Source organism: Nuphar pumila, unplaced genomic scaffold, assembly GCF_984573655.1.
Source record: "Nuphar pumila unplaced genomic scaffold, dmNupPumi1.hap1.1 HAP1_SCAFFOLD_1512, whole genome shotgun sequence".
NCBI lineage: Eukaryota > Viridiplantae > Streptophyta > Magnoliopsida > Nymphaeales > Nymphaeaceae > Nuphar > Nuphar pumila.
The window spans coordinates 1666-25579 of record NW_028323696.1 but is presented as its reverse complement, the minus strand read 5'-3'; the positions used below and the strand labels follow the sequence as shown (position 1 = coordinate 25579).

The window sequence follows — 23914 nt, the reverse complement described above, 5'->3', positions numbered from 1 at the left end:
AAAAAAACACCCAATATAACCCAAAAAAGGCAAAAAACTCACATCAGCAAAATCATATCAAAACACGAGCCATTCTGCTATGTTCTTCTAGTCTTCAATCAAAGACAAACTGGAAAGGGTTTTCCTACAAACAAAACAGAGAATTCTTTTGACGAAGACTGCACAGAGCAAGAAATGTAAGGCCACACAACTTGCTTCCAAAACCAAATCAACCATCAATTGCAATTACGATCCCGTTACTGCTGCACTAATCTCCACACACGAATGCATGCATCTTCACCAGAGCTTACAACAGTGCAATCATCATTGAAAACTAATCCATAAACACCTCCCAAGTGAGCACCCTTTATGGTTATACGACTTGAAGCTGGCTTATCAACTTCATATATAATTATGCTTGTGTCTAGAGATCCCGTAGCAACCATTGTGCTATCAGGAGACCAAGCCACACAATTTATACGAGCAGTATGGTACAACATGTTCTTAAGCTTAACCTGCAGAAGATAGTCAACTGGTTAGTGAGACAAATGTTCAGGAAGTTAAAAATCAAACCTTGGTAATTAACATTACATTTCTAAAAAGGATTAATGCGGAAGGGAAAGGAAGAAAGAGAGATGGACTGTGCAAATGGGAACCAAAAAGTTAGAAGTATGAACAACTTAAATATAGTGACAAAATCTATCAAAAATAAAGAAAAAAAAAACATGGATGAAGCATGACAGCCTTCCACTACTTTAATGTGTGTAAAAAGAATTTAGGAAACAAAAAGAAAATTAAAAAACCATATAGGATTTACATTGTGCCTGATAAATTAAACCATGGCATTTTGCTATGTCACATGGGTGCGGGTGCGGGTGCGGGTGCGACACGGGTGCGGCACAATTTCAAAAATTTTGGACACGGGGACTCGGCTATATATATATATAATTCTAGTAAACAATTAAAATTAAGTAGCCAAAACTATGACCTTAATTTTTTCGAAAGTTTCAATTTGGCATTCCCATTTCTTTATGGTAGTTCTTAAGCTAGCTTTTCTAATACTTGTGAAACCAGTATTTTTTTAAACTGGAAAAGCATTTATTTAGCTATCTCAAATGGTTGGGTTACCTTTTATCGTGTTTTATACATATTTTTACATAAGTTGTGACTTGTGAAACAGTCACACAGACTGTGCACACAGTCTGTGCAATGCAGTCTGTGACTGTGCAGACTGTGCACAGTCACACAGACTGTGCACAGTCACACAGACTGTGTGCAATGACTGTGCAGTTGCAGTTGCACAGTCTGTGACTGTGCAACTGCATGCATTGCACAGTCTGGTTATATATTAAAAAAAAGATATATAAAAATTGTTTTTTTTTGTTTTTTGTCTTAAAAATGGACATTTTTGGACTCGGTCAAAGTTGACCGAGTCCAAAATGTGGACGGACGCGGCCTGGACTCGTTGACCGAGTCTGACTCGGCGTTGACCGAGTCCGGGCCGAGTCCGAAGCCGCACCCGTGTCGGGGCGTGTCGACTCGGGTGCGGCACCTCCCTAGCCGAGTCTGTGTGACATAGGCATTTTGTAGTCTAGGAAAACAAGGGTAATTATAATACCGCACACAAGGCCGTAAATGCTTAAGAATTTTCAAGGTTTTTGGATCTAGAATGCCATTGACATACAATAGAATGAATGTCTACTACATTTTTCATAACAGGGATATTACGCCGAATCAATTCATTCTAGGTCTTGATTGCTTTGTCACCTTCTCATGAAAATCCAGAACATGCAATTAATAGCAAAGTACACCATTATTATCAAAACTAGTATTTGTCTTATGCACCACAATTTGCTTTGTAATCCCATTGTTGCTTAAAGCTAAACTTATGGTCCCCAATAGTAATATTCCTGCTTATTGCTGATCTCCAATCTTTACTGAGCTCCTCCTTTTCCCAGTTCCTTCAACTTGCTTCATGTCAAATTTTTTGTGTTCTGTAATTTCAAACAGCTTGTAACATGCCCATTCTATCCCTGACAATGCTCATCTTTCTGTTTAATTAACTCTTAAGGACAAGATGTAAGGATACGTGGCATTTCTTCAATATGTGTTTTTATTTTTGCTTTACGTAACATGCATTAGTATTGTATCATTGTCATCAATGACTCGTGTAATTGATTTGTAGTACCAGTTGGAGTCACACTATCTCAACCGGGCCATATTCAGGCAAACCTAGCTTGACTAATAAAAAAAAATTAACTCAATCCTAGTGAGGATTAATCTATTATGAGAGATCATCCCATGTGATTAATGAGTTGGGACATCAACCTGTTGTAGTTAGAATATTCATTTTCTCTTTCCTATTTCATTGAGTCAAATTGAAATGACAAAAATTGACACAGAATTAGAGCAGCCATGACGAAGTGATCTATTAATCTCATCTTCATGCTTTTTCCTCTAATCTTCTAACCTCTTTCTTCTCTATGGATTTAATATTTTTCAGAAGATTTCTTTGTTTTGAATGTTAAATTTTAAAACACTTACTGGAATCATAGGCAGATCTGACTGTTAGCTTTGAACAAATCTGGAATCTAACTTGTTTTTTGGTCCCATAGGCTTGGGTGAAGGGGATAAATGGATTGGTACGTGGAAATGGTAGCTCTATCTCAGCTGGTGGTGTGGTTGGCTGGAACCAAATAATCAAATCTTCAAGGAAGTACGACCTTGCAAAGGGGGGTGATTGAATTGGTAATTAAGTTTATGGTTCAAATCAAGCTTGCAAAGGGGTCAAGCTGAGGTTCCAGACAGACTTATGGTCCAGGGATGTAACTCTTGCTGAAAGATATCCACCGTTTTTTCACATAAACAGAGATAACAGCATACTTGTAAGTGAATGTTGGAAAGGAAGAGCTAGTTAGTTCACTGAATTCAGAAGGAATTTCAAGGAGCAAGAGGTAGAAGATTGGTTTTGGTTATGGCTATTGGATTTTTAGGCCCATGGAAAATTTCTGACAGCGAGAATTCCTTATATGGAAATGTGACGGATGTGTTATGTTCTCTATAGCTTCATTTAGCCATGCTTTTGGCTGTAAAGATGTAGACCACTTTCCAAATGACACCGTCCAGGGTTTCCATCCCTCTCCTACAGCCAAGATATTTGTGTGGCTCTTAGCACTTGATAAGGTTAATAACCAGTGCAAATTGAAAGACAAAAGTTTCCAGCTTGCAAGTACTTGCTACTTCTGTTTCGATGAGAACGAAACAATTGAGCATTTGTTTTGGTTTTATCCAGCATTTCAGTGGTTGTTCAAACAAGCTTTGGATTGTGCCAATAAAATGGCCAGATGGGGATTTAGCTTGGATTGGTCGGAATAGGACTGGTGGTTAAGAATCTTAATTTGATCTATTCTGTAAGCTTGTTGAAATATTTCTTATCCCCTGGCTTAAATTATTTCTCTTAGACAAAAAAAAAGGATTTACATGGTTTGCAAAGTGTTATAATGTGCATCTCCCTCGCATACTGTCTGTAGACTCTGTACATACACCAATTCTTGTTTTCTTTTTGTTATGTGTGTGTGCTTGTGTTCAAGGATTGATACACACACACACACACACACACACACACACACATATATATATATATATATATAGAGAGAGAGAGAGAGAGAGATGGTACCTCTCGAGTGACATGGTCCCATACAACAGCTTCTCGATTGAGATCACCAGAAATAAACATAGAGGCATCTGGGGAGAAACGAATGATGTTAATAGCACCACGATGCTTCTCAAGGACTGACTCTTCAGTGAGAGTGTCCCCATTGACAGAATAGACGTGGAGTTTCCCATCTTGGCCACCAACAATGGCCTCACTTCCATCAGGTGAAATTGCAGATGCCGTCACAGCAAACCCAAGATTCAGAGTTGACAACACTTTGGATCCACGAAGCATGATTACTCCTGAATCAGTTGAAAGCAATGCCAGCTCGGGCTTATCAAGTGCAATATTTAAGTCCTTTGGTTGTGCACCAATATCAATTTGTTCTTCATCACCACACTGATCAGCATGCAGCGGAATTCTCCTTACCTGTAAAATTTTGGGAAAAGGATCATCTCTTGTAGCAAAAGCAAGTTGAACATATTGTACATAGCTACAGTTGTTGTACAGTCAGCAAAATATAAGCCCCACAGCAGGATATCATCAATTGGAATTTGGCAGGTAGATTAAGAAATTGTTCCTTATTAAAGGAATATGCTATTCATCAGACTTGGTGAGCAATACTACCGTGTATTGAACTTTTATAATTGGCTGGAAAGCTTTCCAGACAAGAATATATGGACTATCCCTGATATTTACTATCCGAACATCAAAGAAGAGGACCAAATATTTGGAGAACACCTGATAAAATCATCAAATTGGACTAGGACAATATAACTTAAAAACGAGGAGAAAATCTCCAACCGAATAGCCTTTGGAAATCTTTCACATGTTATTGCCATTAGACATACTAGCGAGCACAGACATGCTCCCAGTCTATGCCACAGGGACTCACCAAAGAGGCCTCTGCACCCACGTCGACGCGACGCGGGTGTGGCACCCAATTCGGTCAACCCGCACCCAAGGTTATCATTGTCCAAAATGGACTTGGTTAACTTTGTCCATTAAAAAAAGGGACAGGGCTCGATAATGGGTAAGGGTACCTCGAGCACCCCCCTCCCCCCCCAATTAAAAAAATAAGGGGGTACCTCGAGAAGGGGTAAAGAGGGATGGGGCTTGAGAATGGGGTACCACGAGAAAGGGTAAAGGGGTGGTGTTAAAATATATATATATATATATATATATATACCCTCTTGTGTGACAATCAAAGTGCTATCAACATGTGATTCAATCCTATCTACCACAGTCGTGCCAAACATATTGAAATTGATCAACATTTTGTAAGACAAAAGGTTGAAGAGAAGGAAATTGAACCAGAATACGTGCGGACTGCTGATCAAGTTGTTGACTTGTTTACAAAAGGACTTATCAAGGACAGATTTTGGATGTTCATGGTCCAAAACCATGTACAACTGGAGGGGGGGTGAAAAGATACTGTCATTTAGTATAAGGTCTGGAACTCAGAATCCAGACCCAATTCCTTTCATTTTAAACACATGCTCATTAATGTTTTATTAATGGCATGCTGTAATTTTATCATAACATGTAATGGGTATTTTCATACCCTAGCTATTGTATTTGTGTGTATTTAATCAGAGAAGCAAAAATGAATACCCTGATTAGGGATTTTTGCTGCAGCCACGTTCTCTCTCCCCATGTTGTGCTGTTGCTTGTAGATGAAGAAAGGAACCCATGATTTCTATCAAGGCGGGTTGACCCGTTTATTAAACGGGTTAGTTTAAGCCCAACCTAAACCCGCCTAAAAGGCGGGTTGGCGGGTCGGGTTGGGAGGTCGTGTCAGGTTTTGCCACCCCTAATCTCAATATTTGTCATATTTTATGACAAAATCTTTGCAGTTTGTAGTTCTACTTTTAAAGGCAGTGACATTTTTTATTGATAAAAATATAATTTACAATCAAGCTCCTTTACCACCAGAGAAAATTATTAACACTATCACAGTTCACTATACATGGAGTTCACAAAACTATACTAGTCATCAATAACTTCACTTTTCATATTCTTTATATATTTTATATTTTTCACTCCATTGTTCTCTAAAATGCCAAAATTACTTCTGTAATATCACATAAGGGCATTTTATGAAGCACATTCTTGTGCCATTTCTATATTGAGGGATCTAACATTTCTCCATCAACGCAAGATTTCATTTTCTTGTTATTCAATTGCAATGAACATCTAGTCAGTCTTTTCCCTCAAGACATGTTTTATTTAGAACACAAGATCTTGTTGGCTTACTATGCCTGACTCAACATTGAGTAGTAATTTTAGCTAGTGTGTAAATTGCCTACCCCATCAAGGTGCAAGATTGAATTGAAATATATTCATTTCAGTGATCATATTGGATAATAGAAAGACACATCATCATGTTCTCCAGCCTAGTTGCAATCATAAGTCATCAAGAAAATCAGCTTCAAAAAGATGGTGCAAGCACACAAACCACAAGATATAAAAATAAAGGCAACTACTACATGTACATGAAGAAATGGTGCTACCTTGTTATCAAAGGCAAATGTGGTGAGCTCTCCTTCCACCACTGCAAAACATTTAATTTGAGAGTTCTCCCTTCTCTGTAACCTTCCTGCACATCCAACTCCTTGCATCCATCGGACAATCACCCCATCATAACTGCTAGATAGAATAATATTCTGGCTGCCTTCAGAGGTGACTGCCAAACCAGTGACGCTCTTCATGTGCCCAGAAAATGATACTGGCATCTTTTCTAGGTCATTGGCTGAATATATACTAATAGTGCCACCAAGGGAAACAGTGACAAGATGATTATTCTGCCACAGGCAACCAACTAGCATTCCATCCAGTCCAGAATCAGATGAAGTAAGTGTCTTCTTCACCTTACCGTTTCCATTTTCATCAATCTCCCACACTTTTGCACTTTTATTTGCAGACACTGTTAGCACCTGAAACAGCAGGATAAGCTTTCGCAGTAAGATATGAGAGTTGGCTACTAGAGAAATAAATATATAAAACAAATAATGAATAGGTATCTTTCTGTTGAGTCACACCAAAAGAAAAAATCATAATCAGCAAGTGCATTCTCTTTGAAGACCTAAAAATAAGAAAAAACAATGTATCAAATATTGCATTAACACTTTCCTTTAATACACCTGTAAAATTGCAACAGGCAATTCAGTCAAAACCAGAAATCCAGCAGTAGCCGATGTGATTCGAAGCTAACAAGGAAAATGAAGGGCTTTTCACCATCTCTATTTCTCATAGTGACATAATCACTTCAACAGATTAAGTTTGCAAACTAAAGGCTATTAAGATACAGCATACAATGCAAACTACTTGTCTTAGATGTTCAAATGATATAACCCAAATATTGTTAAGATATATATATATACATATATATATATACTTGTATATATATTATGTACTTTAAAGTTAAGTCAACTGTGGTTGACTTAGACTAGTTGTTGGACTGCTGGTCCAACGGCTAGAAATCTAGCCATTGGACTAGGTCCAACAGCTAGTCAAACTAATGTGGACTCCCTTTTTCTCTCCTTTAATCTCTTTTCTTCCTCCGTTTCTCTATAAATATGGGTGCCTTTGTAAGGTAAGAGAGTGATGGGTAGTTTTAAGCTTCTTGTGTGTTTTTTAGTGTATTGTAATGATGATTAAAATGTATTTTTCTTTGTATTTTTAATGTTCTTTATTAATGAAGTTATTCATTCACATTCTATTGTGTTTTATTTTAGTTATTACGTTTTTATCCAAATGCATTGTGTTTTTATTCTTGGAGTTCATTATAGAGTGCATTGAGGTCCATGCCATTTTGTGACATGGTATCAGAGCAAGGCATCATGGTCTTGAAAAAGATTCGTATTAATGAATAGCATGGATTCGAGGATTTTGCATTCCGGTATGTATCTTTAGCTTTTCTATCTTCATATGTATGGTAGGTGTTTTGAAAGGGTTATATTAAAAATGAATGTCTTCTTTTGAAATTAGAATATGTAGAAATTGTTAGAAGTCAAGCACCTTCGACCAAATCTTCATCCACAGCAGAAGAGAAAGGGATTTGCAAGAAGGAGAGGCGGCAATGACTGACATGATTCTCAATGAGAGGTTGTGCCCTATATTCAATGTTATATATATGATACAAGTTGGATTGGGTCTGTCAACCCAGACCCGATAATACCAACCATGTAAATACAATACAAAAGAATCATTTTGGGTCTAGAACTAGACCTGTACACTACATTCTCAATACCCTCCTTCAAGTTGTGCATGGTTTTGCAACATGGACAACTTGTTCTTCAAGAACCAAAAACGCATATTGGTACGGCCCTTAGTGAACAAATCTGCCACTTGGTCAGCCGTAGGAACATAAGTAGGTGCAACTTCTCTATCTTCAATCTTTTGCCGAATGAAGTATTGATCAATCTCTATATGCTTTGTGCGACTATGGTGAATAGGATTAAAAGCAATTTGTATGACACCTTGATTATCGTGCAAGAGAGTGGTGGGTAGCATAGATTCTCCAACTTCAGTCAAAAGATGTCTCAGCCATGTGGCCTTTATTGTAGGAGCCACCATAGATCGATACTCAGCTTCAATACTAGATCGTGCAAATGCACGTTGTTTCTTGTTACTCTACGCCATCAAGTTCCCATCAAGAAAAGCACAATATCCAGAAACCGACTGCCTGTCATCTGGAACTCCAGCCCAATCTGCATTTGTGTATACATCCAGTCGATGTTGCTCCCCTTTAGTCTTGGATTGATGATAAACTAGACCATCTCCAAGAGTTCCTTTTAAATATTGAAGGATTCTCTTGACAACATTCATATGCTTTGTTCGTGGGTCATGCATGAATTGTGAAACTTGATTCACTGCATACACAATGTCTGGTCTAGTGAAGGTGAGATATTGGAACATACCCACAAGACTCCGATATTTCTTGGAATCTTCATATGCTTCCCCATCCCGGGATCCGAGTTTATGATTAAGGACACTAGGGGTGGATAGAGGTTTATAATCCTTCATGCCTGCCTTATCCAACAAATCCAAAGTATATTTGTGTTGGGTTAGTGAAGTGTTTCATCCTGTCGATCCACCTCAACCCCTAAGAAATAACGCAAAACCCCCAAATCTTTCATCTTAAACTGTCGACTCAATAAGATCTTGGTAGCTTCTATGTGTTCATCGGAGTTCCCAGTAATAATAATATCATCCACATATATAAGAATTAAGGTGCGTGCCTGACAATCTCGAAAAATAAAAAGCGAATGATCAAGATGAGATCGAACCCATGTCTCTGAACTTCAATAGAGAAACTATCAAACCATGAGCGGGAGGCCTGCTTTAGCCCATAGATGGCTCTTCGTAGCTTGCAAACATGTGTGTTGGGGCTATGTTTGGTATAACTAGAGGGTTGCTCCATATACACCTCTTCCTTGAGAGTGCCATGCAAAAAATACATTTTTGACATCAAGTTGACTTAGAGTCCATCCATACTGAACTGACAAGGACAGAACTAATCGAATAGTTTCCATCTTGATCACAGAACTAAATGTTTCGGCATAATCTTGCCCGTATTCTTGAGTGAACCCTTTCGCTACTAGCCTCACCTTATAGCGTTCAATGGATTCATCGAGTTTATACTTGATTTTATAGACCTATTTAGATCCTACAACATTCTTGTTCGATGGTCTAGGAACAATCTCCCAAGGCCCACACTCATGTAAAGCTTTCATTTCCTCATTCATGACCTCAACCCATTTGATTGACGTAGATGCTTGTGAGAAACTGATAGGTTCATCATGCTTTTCAATCTGGGAGATGAACAGTTGTAAGTCTGTAGAGAAGTTGTCATAACTTACCCATCTTTCAATAGGATGGTGAATCCTCTCAAGCCTCCTGGGTTGCACAATAGGTCGTTGAACTTTGTCTTTATTTCACTGCACATAGGTAATCCCTTAAAACTTTGTAACATCTGAAATGACAGGCATAGTAATATCTTGTGTGTTTGTCGACATTTCCTTTTCTGGGTGTACAACTGTACTATTTTGTTCTGCAGATAGTGTATGACATGAGGGTACGTCATGCATCACCATTTGATCAAGCACCTCAGCAACAAGCCATGGCTGATAACTTTTAGCATCCTTACAGTGTCCCTCTGTACTTCCTGAATCATCAGTATGAGTCTCGTCAAACACGACATTCCATGAAACTCTGATGCGACTGGTAGTGGAGTCATAGCAGTGATATCCTCTATATTGATCAACATATCCAACAAACCTACACCTGCATGCCTTTTTCTGAAACTTATCACGTTAAGAACTGTCAATATGAACATAGCATATGCAGCCAAACACTCGCAACTCATTATAGTCAGGATGAACCCCAAATAGTGTAAATAGCGTAAAATAAGGGGATTGATCTGCTAACAATTTCATTGGCAGTCGATTTATGACATAGACAGCTGAATGAAAAACTTTCATCCACAAGTTTAAAGGAATGTGAGTGTTATGCAACATACTCAGCGCACTCTCTACAATGTGCCAGTATTTTCTTTCAGCCGCACCATTTTGTTGTGGTGTGTGTGGAGAAGATATTCGACGACCTATTCCATTATCTTAGAGAAATTCAGTAAATTCCTTTGATAAGTACTCTCATCCACCGTCACAATGAAAATATTGAATTTTAGTTGAAAATTGATTACAAACTAAAGCACAGAATGAGCAAAAAAGCTTGAAAACTTCAGATTTATATTTGATAAAATAAATACAGGTGTATCTAGAGTAACTATCAATGAAAGTAATGTAATAATGATTGCCCAATAAAGAAGACTGCGGGGCATGTCTCCAGACATCAGAATAGACAATTTCAAAAAGCACAAAATCTCTTTGATTTATTGAATGAAATGGAAGAACATGACTTTTACATAATTGACAACGGAAACAAAGAAGAAAATCAGCCTCGACATTCAAACTAGACTGCGGAACAAGTCCACTAGACACAAGCTTCTCAATAAATGAATGATTACAATGACTAAGACGACGATGCCAAATCTCTGGCTTATTACATTGAGATAGACTAAAACAAACTTTTAATGACACTGGACAAACTGGTTGTGAATTTATTGATGCATCATGAACTAGAAGAGACTCCTTGAAGACATACATGTTTCCCTGTCGTTCTCCTTCAACGAGTGTCTTCTTCGTGAGAAGATCCTTTACACATACAGAAAGAGTAAATTCGACAAAAGAATTAGTATCATCGACAAGTTTAGAAACAGAAACAATGTTTTTAACAATACTAGGAGAATGGTAAACATCAGATAAAGGTAATGAGGAATTGGGGAGTAGAAGGAAAATATTTCCAACATGAGAGATAGGATGAAGAACACCATCTCCGGTTTTAATAAATCTTACCAATATCACATGTCACATGTGCAGCAGCCCGGAGTTAATGTACCAAGTCTCCTACTCAGTTTGCTTAAAGCTCAATTCTGAAAGAGCGAAAATCAAAAGATTCTTCACATTTTTCTTTTCATCTCCTTTACGGTCGTCTTCTGCTTGTCCCCTAGTAGAAGGCCCAGCACCATTAAACTTGCCTTTGTTTTGCGGATTATGCCAGCAATTTGCTTTAATGTGCTCCATTTTATTACACTGAAAACATGTCGGGATGTTTATAGGGTTCCCTGGATACAAGTTAGGTGACATGTAGGGTATGGGAAAAAGCCCATGGCCTCCTTGATTACCTCTTCTATGTCCACGCCCGCCTCAAAAGCCCCCACGTCCTCGCCCTAATACTACTCATGTGACAAGTACCTCATGGTTGTTGGAATTCAGGGTCATCTTCTCGCCCCTAATGGTAACTTCATATTGTAGTAGCTTAGTCCGTAGATCTTCAAAACTGGACAATGAAGGGAGGCATAGAAGAGAGGTGACTAACATGTGGTAGTCAGAACCCAGACCATTCAGTGCCTGTTGAACCTTTTCTTTGTTAAGAATTACGCAACCCACCATGGCTAGTTGATATGTAATACTCTTGATTTTGTTCATGTATTATGTCACTGATAAACTCTATTTCTTCAAAAGCTGAAATTCTCTCTTTAAATGCAAAATCCTAGCTTATGAAATCTGTGAATAAGTCTGCGCCAATATTTGCCACAACTCTCTGGCTAAACATTCATCTAGGATGGCCACTAATATCTCATGGGAAAGCATAGAGGTAATGTAAGCCACAACTGCCTGATCTTTTCTTCTTCATGTTACAAATTTTGAATTATGAATCAATTTGTTGGAAACCTCCCCTTTATCATCTCGCTCTTCTTGCAGGACGAATTCTAGTGGTGCATGGATCGTTCCATCAAGATATCCAGAGAGATCCAGACTCTTTATAAAAGGAAAACTTTGTCGCTTCCAGGTCAAGTAGTTATATGAGTTGTCCAAGGAAACTGGAAGGGAGAATCCATGTGAAAGGACAACAAAAGAACACTCTGACCAGCAGTTTGATTTACCAGCAATGTAAATCTGTTTTTTTTTTCTTTTTGCTACGAAAATAATATTGCAGGGAAACAAATAATCAGTAGAACACGACAAATTAATGATCTGAATTTTTTTTTTGTATGGACCGAAACTTTGATTTGGTTTTGGAGAATAAGATTTGACTTGAAAGACAAAAGAGAGATCTAAGTTTAAATGAAAACACAAATCTGATCTGATACGATCAGATTTGATTTAACGCTGCTGAAGGGAAGAATCAATATGCCATGGCCAGATCTAATTTAGTCTGGCTTGGAACGAAAACACTAGATCTGGAACGATCCGATCCAGCATCAAAGAGGAAAAAAAATAATCAAGATTTAAGAAAACAGATCTGGTTTCACGTGACCAGACTGTTTGACGTGAACAGATTCAGTTTTAAGAGATCGAAAACTTAGAGAGGAAGAAAGATGTTTAAAAATTTTAAGAGAGAGATTTTTAACCCAATATGATAAGATCAATTTTCAGGACAGAAGGAGAATAGAATCTGATCTGATAAGATCAGATCTTGGATCAAAGAAAGGAAGAAGAGAACTCGACCTAGTATTTACTTCTCAGCCTGCTCTGATACCATGTTAGAAGTCACGCACCTTCGACCAGATCTTCATCCACAGCAGAAGAGAAAGGGATTTGCAAGAAGGAGAGGCAGCAATGACTGGCACGATTCTCAATGAGAGGTTGTGCCCTATATTCAATGTAATATATATGATACAAGTTGGATCGGGTCTGTCAACCCAGACCCGATAACACCAACCATGTAAATACAATACAAAAGAATCATTTTGGGTCTAGAACCAGACCCGTACCCTACATTCTCAATAGAAATTATTGTCTTTTAATATATTTTTTAGATTATGGATATGTATATTGAAAAAATTATATTTTGCAAAAATATGTGGTTTCTTAAAATCTTATGTGTTTCATGTTTTGCAAAATATTAATTTTTTACATTTTTTTTTGTGTCTCTTAATGTATGTATTTACATAGATTATCTTTGGGATTTTTAATATATAGTGATCTTTCTTTGGTGATTCTAACTATGTGACCATGCATGATTTTAATTATGTAGCCTTTGTGATTATTATTGGATGGCATAAGCATGATTTGTCATCATGAACTCGAATGCATATTTTAATTTCTCTATTATGCATTATATTTTTTAGTGGGTTCTTGTGTATGCTTCTTGAGCATTTTATGAATAAAACTTATATTTTTTAAAAGACTCTTGTATGATTGTTGCTTAGCCCTTAGTAGTTTTATGTGCTTTTTGGTAGCTTAGTGACTTGAGTGTTTGTGCACTTTTGTAACCCTTAGTGGTTTCTTTCTTGTGCATTGATACTTCATTGCATGTTTCTTAAAGATTTTATATTTGTTACATTGTGATAAAATTCTTTGTATGATATATATGAGTTCATGGTTGTTGATAGTTATATAGCTCTTTGTGAATCTCTATATGTTTGTCATCAATTGTCTAATAGTAGACTAATGATTTAGATCTAGCTTCTTAGAAGCTTTTCTTTAATAAAATCATATACTTTTGTCTTTTTATTGAGATTTATTGGATCTTTTGTATATGATGTGCCTTAGTGCACTTGTTTCTTGATTGGTGGATTCATGATTCCATTATCTTTTGAAAGATACTCTAACATCATAATTTCATCACACCTATGTAGATTATTTATATTGGGCATGATTCTTGTCCATTATTTGCTTGTCAAAGTTTGTAAAATTTGTCATGAGACATCTTGTGTTGGAAGTGATTGCATCAATTGACATATTGTTGTGCATATGATTGAACTATATTCATTCTAAGTCTTCATCTACCTTTATTGGATTTGATTTAAAACTTTGTTTTTTCAAATCGGTACTTTTATATATGAACTCACTTATTTGAAAATCAATTTCCGTGAGTATTTTTTGCCTTCTTTTGGCATTGTTTTTTGTCCATCATAGATTTTTCTAGGATGCGCCATTTATTTTTGGCCTTGTTGTTGGGTCAGAGTTAGCCGTTGAGGTGAGTTATGTGTGCACCTCATGTCATCTTACTAGTCTAGATTCCCAAAGGTTATGAGTGATGTGTTGTCACTTGTCTTGGGTTTGATTGGTATCTACATCCATGTTGCTTTTGTTGAACAAGAGATGCTTGTTGGGGTGAGTTGTGTGCACCTTGGTTTTCTTATCAGTATAGATTGTCGCCTTATAGTTTGGCTCTAATTGACGGTTGTTTGATCTCTAGTTCTATGAGTGTGTTATATCACTCATTTGTTTATTTGGACAATGTTATTATGAATACTTATAATTATGTTTATCTGTGATGGTTATCTATTTTGAAAATATGGTGTTTGAAAGATTGTTAAAATTGATACATTTATCCTTCTTGATGACATTAGTTTGTTTTTATTACAAGCTCTCTTACTTTGTGTCTTCTCCTATTATGTCTCTTATTTAAAAGATATTTTTGTGGTGAGTTATATGCACCCATTGGTTATTCACATTTTGTGTGTTTGTATTATACTCTTATTTTAGTAGCTGATGCACTTGAATATTGAGGTTTGTCTCTTATTTAAGTGTCATTTTACGTAGACAAGAAAGATTTGTTTGCAATGAGTTAGGTGCACCCATTGGTTATTCATACTTTTTGTGTGTTTGTATTATGCTCTTTTTCTAGTAGCTGAAACATTGAGGTTTGTCTCTTATTTAAGTGTTATTTTATATAGATGAGATGTTCACACTTTTTGTGTGTTTGTTAAGCTCATAAGTGGCATTGTCATTGATCTCTTGTTCTAGCAGCTATTACACTTGAATTTTGAGGTTTGAAGGTCAAGCGAGGTAAATTGCTTATGGTGGTCGAACTATTGTGAAGGTTTGCAAAATATCATTTCTTGATATTTGTGGGATTTTCAAATCTCTCCACAAAATTTCTAAAAAAGATTCACTCATTTACCCTTGTCTGGGAAATGGTTATTGAAAATTCTTCATGCATTTTGCATTGAATATGTTTTAATTGCATGCTTAAAGATATTTTAAATGTGTTCCATGATTAGTTATCTTGGGTGATTTACATCATGATATGCCTTGGTTGCATAGGATGCAATATTTTGAGTGTATTTATAGATATTGTTTCTATTGTTGAGATTTAAATTGTTATTAATATTTGTCATTATTACAAAATATCTCTTGTTATGATTTGTACGTGGGATTTTGAACTTCCCCATTATTTCTGTTGTACATTTAATATGGCTACTTGTTTTGAAAAACCCTGCTTTATGAATATTTTTTATGTGGGTTAAACTCTTTTGTGAGTTATTTATTCATGGTATTGATGTTGTTTGAAAATTCATATTTCATGCATTAATGTGCTTTTCGAGATAGATGTGTGTATTGACTTTCAATAATGCATGTTTTCATGAATGTTTAAAGTGATGAATGATTTATACGTTTATCTTTGAGATATTTTATGCATGCATCTCTTCTTTTGATAATATGCAATTGTGTTCTCTTATAAATCAAGAACTATGATTTCGTAAAATTATCTATTGAGGTGAGACTCTCAATGAATATTGTGTATAAAAATTTAATGACTTTCAAAATTGATGTTGAAAAATTTTCTTACTATTAAAAGATTTTGAAAATTATTAAAATGTCTTATTAAATATGTATTGTATTTTTGGCGTGTTTGGTCATTTATATATATATATATATATATATATAGAGAGAGAGAGAGAGAGAGAGAGAGAGACAAAGAGATGGGTGTGTACGAAATGAAATATGCGAATGAAATGTGCTAAATGGGTTTTTCTGCTCTTTTGGTGTGGGTTTTTTTTTTGCAGTTCTGACCCCATAAATGTGTTGGGCATGGTCAATTTACGAGGAATCCACACTTGGATCATGTGTTTTCGATGAAAAAAATGATATTTGGAGCCTAAAAATTAACAAAGATTTTGGAATGGTGATTTTTTAAACGTTATAAAAATCCGCTCATGTGTCAGAATCGAACACTTAAAGAGTTGAACCCTATAAAATCAAGTACATAGATCACATTTGTACGATTAGAATTTAAAAATAAAACAAAAAAACCCTGAAAAACTCATTTAGCATGTTTCATCTAGCATATTTTATTTAGCACATACCCATTACTCTCTCTCTCTCTCTCTCTCTCTCTATATATATATATATATATATATATATATAGTTATTTTTAATTGGATTGCTCCTTTTGCACTCTTTAAAATATTGGCATTATTGATGATTCTAGAGAACTTTCAAGCATATCAAGGAAGATCTAGAAGCTCCTTCAAGAATTTGTATTATAGAAGAACATGTCGATATCTTGTGTAATGGGATTCCTTTTGTAATTGCAAACTTATAGTGAGTCAATGTAAGTTTGAGCGGGGGCGTTAACATATATCATGGTTGCCAGTCGAGGAAGCAGGAGCAGGAAGCGTGGCACTTTCAAAATTTTAGGAAGCGAGAAACGTGAGACTACTTAAAAGTGAATCAAGAATCATCTTGGAAGCGACCTAGGAAGCGAACCGGAAGCAACCTACGAAGCGAGGGGGAAGCGAAAAAATAAAAATAAAAAAAAATGAAAAAAGGGAGGAAGCGCAGGAGAAGCGCGGGGTAAGCAACGGGAAAGCACGCTTCTCAAAAAAAATGGCGCTTCCCAACGCGTTTCGGAAGCACAACATTTCGTGCTTCCACTAGGCTAGGTGCTTTCGGTAACTCTGATATATATACTTTAAAGTTAAGTCAACTTTGGTTGACTTGGACTAGTTGTTTGACTTATGGTCCAATGGTTAGTGTGGTCTCCCTTTTTCTCTCCTTTAATCTCTCTCTTCTTCCTTCTTTTCTCTATAAATATGGGTGGGTGGGTGCCTTTGTAAGGTGAGGGAGTGATGAGTAGTTTTAGGCAGAGTTACTGGAAGCACCTAGCCTAGTGGGGAAGCATGTTTCGGAAGCGTAAAAGGTCGCACTTCCAAAACGCACTGAGAAGCGCCAATTTTTTTGAAAAGCGCATTTCCCATTTATGGGAAGCGCGTTTCTCTTTTATGGGAAACATGCTTCCCATTTATAGGAAACATACTTCCCATTTATGGGAAGCACGCTTCTCCTTCGCTTTCCCTGCATTTCCTCTCTTTTTTTGTATTTTTATTTTTATTTTATTTTTCGCTTCCCCCTCGCTTCCTAGGTCGCTTCCAGATTCGCTTCTGGTTCGCTTTCGAGACGATTCTTGATTCGCTTTTAAGTCGTCCCATGCTTCCCGCTTCCTAAAATTTTGAAAGTGCCACGCTTCCCGCTTCCACTTCACATATCGCTTCCCGCTTCCTCGACTAGCAACCATGGTTTTAGGCTTCTTGTGTGTTTTTTAGTGTATTGTAATGAGGATTAAAATGTATTTTTTTTTGTATTTTTACTGTTCTTTATTAATGAAGTTATTTACTCACATTCTATTGTGTTTCATTTTAGTTCTTATGTTTTTGTTCAAATGCATTATGTTTTGACCCTCGGAGTCCATTATGGACGGTATTGGGATCCGTGCCATTTTGTGACAAATATAACCTCAACCAGGTTTATCCAACTACACAGAAAATATGAAAGAATTTTCTATCAATACCAAAGTAAAGCAGACTAAAGCACACAATGAAACTTTGGATTAACACTTCCACTCACACCTGTAATACAGACAAGTACAGCCCCATCAGAACCAGTATGGTGCTGGAGACCATTAGAATATAGGTAAACCAGATTGTATAAAACTTTCATTCAACAGATAAATGAATGTGCTTCTTCGATCAACCAAAAAACAAAAAAGTAGAAGAAAAACTCTCCATTAGTCAGGCATTTGATTATATGAGTAACATTTAAATTTAATTGTGTTCCAATTAAAATGTTCATATTATCAATCTAAGAATCTGAAAAAGGAAAAAGTAGATATCATTCAATGTAGATATTTGCATACTAAGTCCACCACTGGAAGTATAATTATTAATCAATAATGAAAATAGCATAGGAATATCATAAATACCTCTTTACTGTCAGGACTCCAACTAACAGCATAGATGCTACCATTGTGACCTTCAGCAGATAGCTCCCCAATCTTTTCTCCTGTCCTCCCATCATATAGTATACCTTTCTTATCTGAACTTACACTGATAAACTTGCTTCCATCAGGAGAAAACCTTACACAATTGACAAAGTTGGAATGTTCCCTGCACTTCAAACAATAATGTTTCCTTTACATACTACCTCTGTTCGGTAAGACACAATCAAGAACATCTTCCTCAGCACATTATATTTTATTATGGCCACAAGCCTACATTGCTACAATGCCATGAATGAGTTTTTTATCATTGACATAAAATTAAAATAATGACTACATTTCTCCTACAAGAAATTTTGAAAAAAAAAAAGAAAAAATACCAAGCACTCGATGTTAATTAATATGAACCCTAGAACATTTTTCCAGAAGTTTTGCATTGGACTCTGCAAATCAAGGACACGACTGTTGCTCCAAAATAAAGAGTATGCTTCAACAATTAATGGGGAAAGGCATCTTGTAAACAATGTAGCCAAATCACACCAATGCACAATATTTGATGGGCCAAACAAGCAATGCAAGGAAACTTGAATAAATGTTATGTTTCTGCGTTCTATCTTGAACCAAGAGGCTACCATGAATTAAAATCTTAGAAGGATGAAGACATCTAACACTCAATCCAATTGCATCGATCAGAAGATGGCAGGTTTAGTGGATACTTAAGGGAAGTTTTCCACTTTTTCACTTTTTCTGTTTTGGTTAGCCTAACTGGAGTGCAGACCAGTGAATTAATGAGGTAACAAAAATAAAGGGTTCATATACATCATGATGACCACTTTAGAGGTTTATCCCAGGGTTACCGGAAGTACCATAGGACATGGGGAAGCATGCTTCTCCGAAGCATATTTCGGAGGCGCGAAACGTGGCGCTTCCAAAATGTATCTTTTTTTCCTTTTTTTGTTTTTTCCTTTTTTCGCTTCCCCCTCACTTCCCGCTTCCACTACCCGAATCGCTTCCCCAACTGGCAACTCCGGTTTATCCTTTGAAGTACAATATGTTATAAGGAAGCATTACATGAGAGTCAAAATTGATTGGCTAGTGAAGTCCTTTTTTGTATTCAAGACCCAATAGGTCAAAAGATATAGTTATGAAGGGCATTTTTGTAAACTGACTTAAATTACCTTTATAAGGGTCAATATGAGAGGGATAGGGCACGATTCCAGCCCCTATTCTCTTTCTCCCTTGTCTTTTCTCACTTCCTCTCTTTTCCTATATCTTCTTCTTCCTCCTCACTCACTCATTTCTCTCACCTTGTTTCACAGTTCGCACACACCACATATTCTTTCACACATCAAAGGAACATAATCATGTTACCATCAATCTGAAGATGGTATCAGACCAGATGAAGATATGAAGGGAAATTTTGAAGCATACATCAACCACAAAATGACAAGGGGATTCATGACCTGCCACATGGGAACTCCAATCAGTTTTGGTTGCATTCATGCAGATAATATTTCAGAAGATTTTGGTTAGGGAGCTCCAAAATCCAAAATTCAGTTTTTAAACATTATAACAAAAAGTATTCTTAGGTATTTCCAAAAAATCTATGTAGTATAAACCTCCTTCTTTACAGCCTTCTCCAATCAGCTTCCCTGAGAGACGATCCCGCACTCATAAACCAATAGAAGAGAAAGAAACATTATACCAAAGGTCACATAATTAAGAGACAAATAAAAGATTTAGGCTTACCTTGGGAATATATCTAATTTTTTGAATAAAAAATCTCTTTAAAATATTTTCAAAATTTCTTATTCCCTTTATCTCAAGAGATATTCTATCAACAATAAAAAACATTTGACTCGCTTGAGTTATGACATCCAGATAAAATATCACAATTTAGTGTCATATGAAATGAGGCACATGAGCCAAGAAGCCAAAGAGACTTACTGGGATCAAAGATGCCAACAGAAGAGACCGTAGCTTCTGTTGGTGAAGCTCCTTTGAATAGAGGTTGAAGAGCTTCTACAATTTGAGTCAAGGACATGCTCTCAATAGTTGATTCTTGTGTAGCTTTGAATTCACTTGACTCTTGAGCAACGGAGGCTACCTTCTTCTCATAGGGTATCTTTAGTTTAGGACAATATATCTTGACATACCCCGGTTCACGACAATAATAGCAAATAATTTATTTTTTTTTCAAACTCATTGTCTTGCTTTCCATAGCTATCATTGTTTGGTCTCTTATAATGTGATAGTTATAATGTAGTAGTTGGTAAGCATGGACATGGTTTCTCAGCCTAGACACGGCTATGACCGAATTATCATCATCTTTAAATGTCTTTTTTTTAGTCTATTTTCTTTCATACTTAGCTCTTCAATAGAGAGAACTTCTCCTTTATGAAGAAAAGCCGATTTAGTAGACTCAAACTCCGGTCTTAGACCATTGATGAATTGATAGAAATGTTTCACATCAATTTGTCTTTGACGGAGTTCTATGTCTTTGGGATAATGTCATTGTGACTCAAGAAGAGCAAACTCATTCCAAAGGTCGAACAACTTACTAAAATATTCTCTAATACATTTTTCTCCTTGAATCATAGTGTGTACCTTGTCTTACAAGTTGCAAATGTGGGTAATATCTTTAAGACTATGTCACAGGGACTCTTCAACTAGGTGCCGCACTCACATCGCACCCGCACCCGATGCGATCAACCTGACCCTGGGTGCAGTCAATGCACCCAGGGTCATTTATGTCCAACTTTTTGCCGCATCCCCGCACCCAAGTTTTTTTAAAGTGTCGCACCCCTGCCCCTGCACCTGCACCCATGTGACATAGATTTAAGAGAATACATTTTCTTAAGATAGTCTCATGCAAATATTTATTTGCATGTTCAAATTTAGCTAGACTCAAGCACTTCTTGATATCAAGACTACTAATGACCCAAGACATAATCTTGGCATGCCCCATTCTCCATTCTTTCCATTTTTTCTCATATGTGGCCATAGCCATAAAGATTCAAATAGAGATACATGTTTAAATTACTTTGAATAGAAAGCTAATCTAGTTTGATCTAATTTCAAATCTAACAAATATGTTAATCAAATCCTCAAACTGTATGAATCCATATGTATATATGAAACTTAAACCTTTATGAATGTGCAATTAGATTTTCTAGAGAAGCGTCATTTGTTAGTAGCCTTTTCCCTTATCGGTTAACTTACTCTTTTATCATTTATATATCCATAACCTATGTTAACTGTTAAGAAAAAGAAAGTTTGCCAAGCCCCTCATGTTCTTGTCATATTTTCTGCTTTTTGCCATTTTTATAACCTTCCAGCCTTAAACACAGAGGGAGAGAGACCTAAATTAGTAAGTGTTCCTGATGTGCTCAGACTAGATTCATAACTATATCGCTCTCATGAAGGGGGCTTGGCAGTTATAATGTATTTTGAAGCAATATTATCAAGATATGAACTGTGATCTGGAAACCAGCAGGGCCCATCCTCTAGGACAGAAAAGCTCTCTAGTTATGGCTTGAAAAATCTGTTTAGATTTTTGGTAGAAAAAGTGGTAGTCCTGTCCCTACAAGAACAAAGATCAATTATATTAAAACATTTACCTAGACGGTGCAGTTAATTTAAACCTGTGTTGGCCATTTTAGGAATAATAGTTTAAATGTTATCTTCAATACCCTGATATATTCCCCTTGGATGTTATTAGTTAATTCTCTTACTAGTTTTAAACAGACTACACATCAGATAAAGGGCAGGTATACATCTCCCTCACTAGAGCACATAATTCCTTACAATTTGGAGAAAATATTATTTACATCATGTGCATTGCTTTTGGAAAATGTCATTCAAGCATGAAGATACTAGGAACACTTATTTATACCATGATTTTATATTCCATTGCAAGTTAAACGTTATAGTAATGTTTCAAGCCAGAGTGCACTCCTAAAGTTTGAGAATGGTCATTATTTACTTAAAAGCTAACACATCATATACTGAATAGCTATTAGAATTTCATTTGCTTCGACAGGCTAACATGTCACGCTTCAGTTCCTGCATTGGATCCTCATACCTTTACCAAAAAAGAAAGACAATGTACCAAAGGATTCTTCATACAAAACAATTATGTTAAAACAGCTGAACCTTTAGCAAATTTGCACTATCCTTGACCTAATATAGTATAAATCAATCTCTTAAAACCATAAACAAGACTAACCTTTGTGACAGTTTGAACCTAAATGGTGGTCCCTCATAGAAATTCACCAAGTAATCTTCTCCACATGTAACAATACGAAAAGGTCTTGTAGGCTTGAATGCACAACTTAAGACACGTCTTGAATGACCGTCAAACTCACCAACAGTTGATCCGGAATCCCACCTACAAACAAAAACAAAAAATACAACAAAGAGAAGGAGATCACCATGACAAAGATGGATTAAACTATAAATTGTGCAAAGCACAAAATACAACCGAAACAAATTTAAATGTAAAATATCAAGGCAATCTCAATCAAACTTCACATATGGTAAATAATGCTAGAAAAAAAAAAGATATTATCTCTATCATAAACAGAATGTCAATGATAGAAAGACAAAAAAATCACCCTTTCCTTACTCTTTGAGGTATCAAAAGAAAATGGAATTAGCAACATTATGCATGCTTGCTTTGTCATTTTTTAATTGTGTGCAAATGATTCAATTATAAATAATAAAAAAACTACATGTGACGTGCACTAAATGGAATTAGCAACATTAAACTGTTTAAGAGAAAAAAGTTTGTTCGGTTCTGAGTGCCAAACGTGTAAGCCTGTTAGGTTATTAGTGGACAGGGTCACACGCATTTACTTTTTTTTTCCCTTTTTTTCGACAGTACCATTGGGATTCGAACTTACAACCAACACAAGTGACGTGCACTAACTGCTCTTGCCAGATAAGCGGATCTCCCGTTGGTATCTATTTTTTTTCTATTATATTTTTTTATAATCCAAAGAAGAATAAAAAATCATCACCGACGGCAGATTGTCGGTCCCTCATATTTTGCTTGCACTCTGAGACTAGGCCATGGGTTAGATTTAGATGGTGCATTCATTTATGTGAATCCATTGGCATTCATAAACGATAGGACGAACTCGGTCTGGATTCAAGTGGGTCTGGCGTCCTACTCTGTCCTTGAGGGACCTTTTACCAGACTGGCTTTTGAGAAAGCTACGATTCCGAGTCGACCAGACGTTTGCTGCATGGATTGTCAAAGTTGGGCCGCATTTAAAAAATGTGACGCCTCTTTTTCTAGTCTTTTGGCTACGATGAAACAAACATTTAGCGGCGTTTTCTTGTCAAGGAATAGGGTTCTGCGGCACTTCTTTAGTGGATTCCTCTGCGGCGGAAACTAAATGGGACCCACATGAGAACAGTTTTTCGAGAAAAATGAGAGTTAAGTGTGTAAAATGACACACCCGTCGAGGCATTTTTCCATACGCCATGTTTGTTTTGGCATTGTAAGTTCTGCAAAAACGCACGCCCATCGATGCATTTTTTGCGAAAAAACTTGAATTTTCCATGACACACAAACACCCCCTTAAACATCACAGTTAAAATTGTCATGTTGGCATCGGTGAGTCTCAGTTTTTTTTTTGTTACCTTTTCTTTCTTATTTTTAATAAGCAAGATGGGGTTAGGCCGACTCCACCCGTTACA

General features: G+C 36.5%; 1 protein-coding gene across 1 annotated transcript; it reads right to left on the bottom strand.

Moving 5' to 3' along the window:
- Positions 1–236: 236 nt before the first annotated feature.
- Positions 237–22598, bottom strand: LOC149809231 (actin-interacting protein 1-2-like; the record flags this gene model as incomplete). The annotated part of the gene is made up of 5 exons (XM_089994935.1): positions 237–494; positions 3656–4063; positions 6148–6570; positions 18194–18377; positions 22437–22598. Coding segments are annotated over 5 exons (1435 nt in total), but the record flags the coding sequence as incomplete, so codon positions are not given.
- Between the last annotated feature and the right edge of the window lie 1316 nt (positions 22599–23914).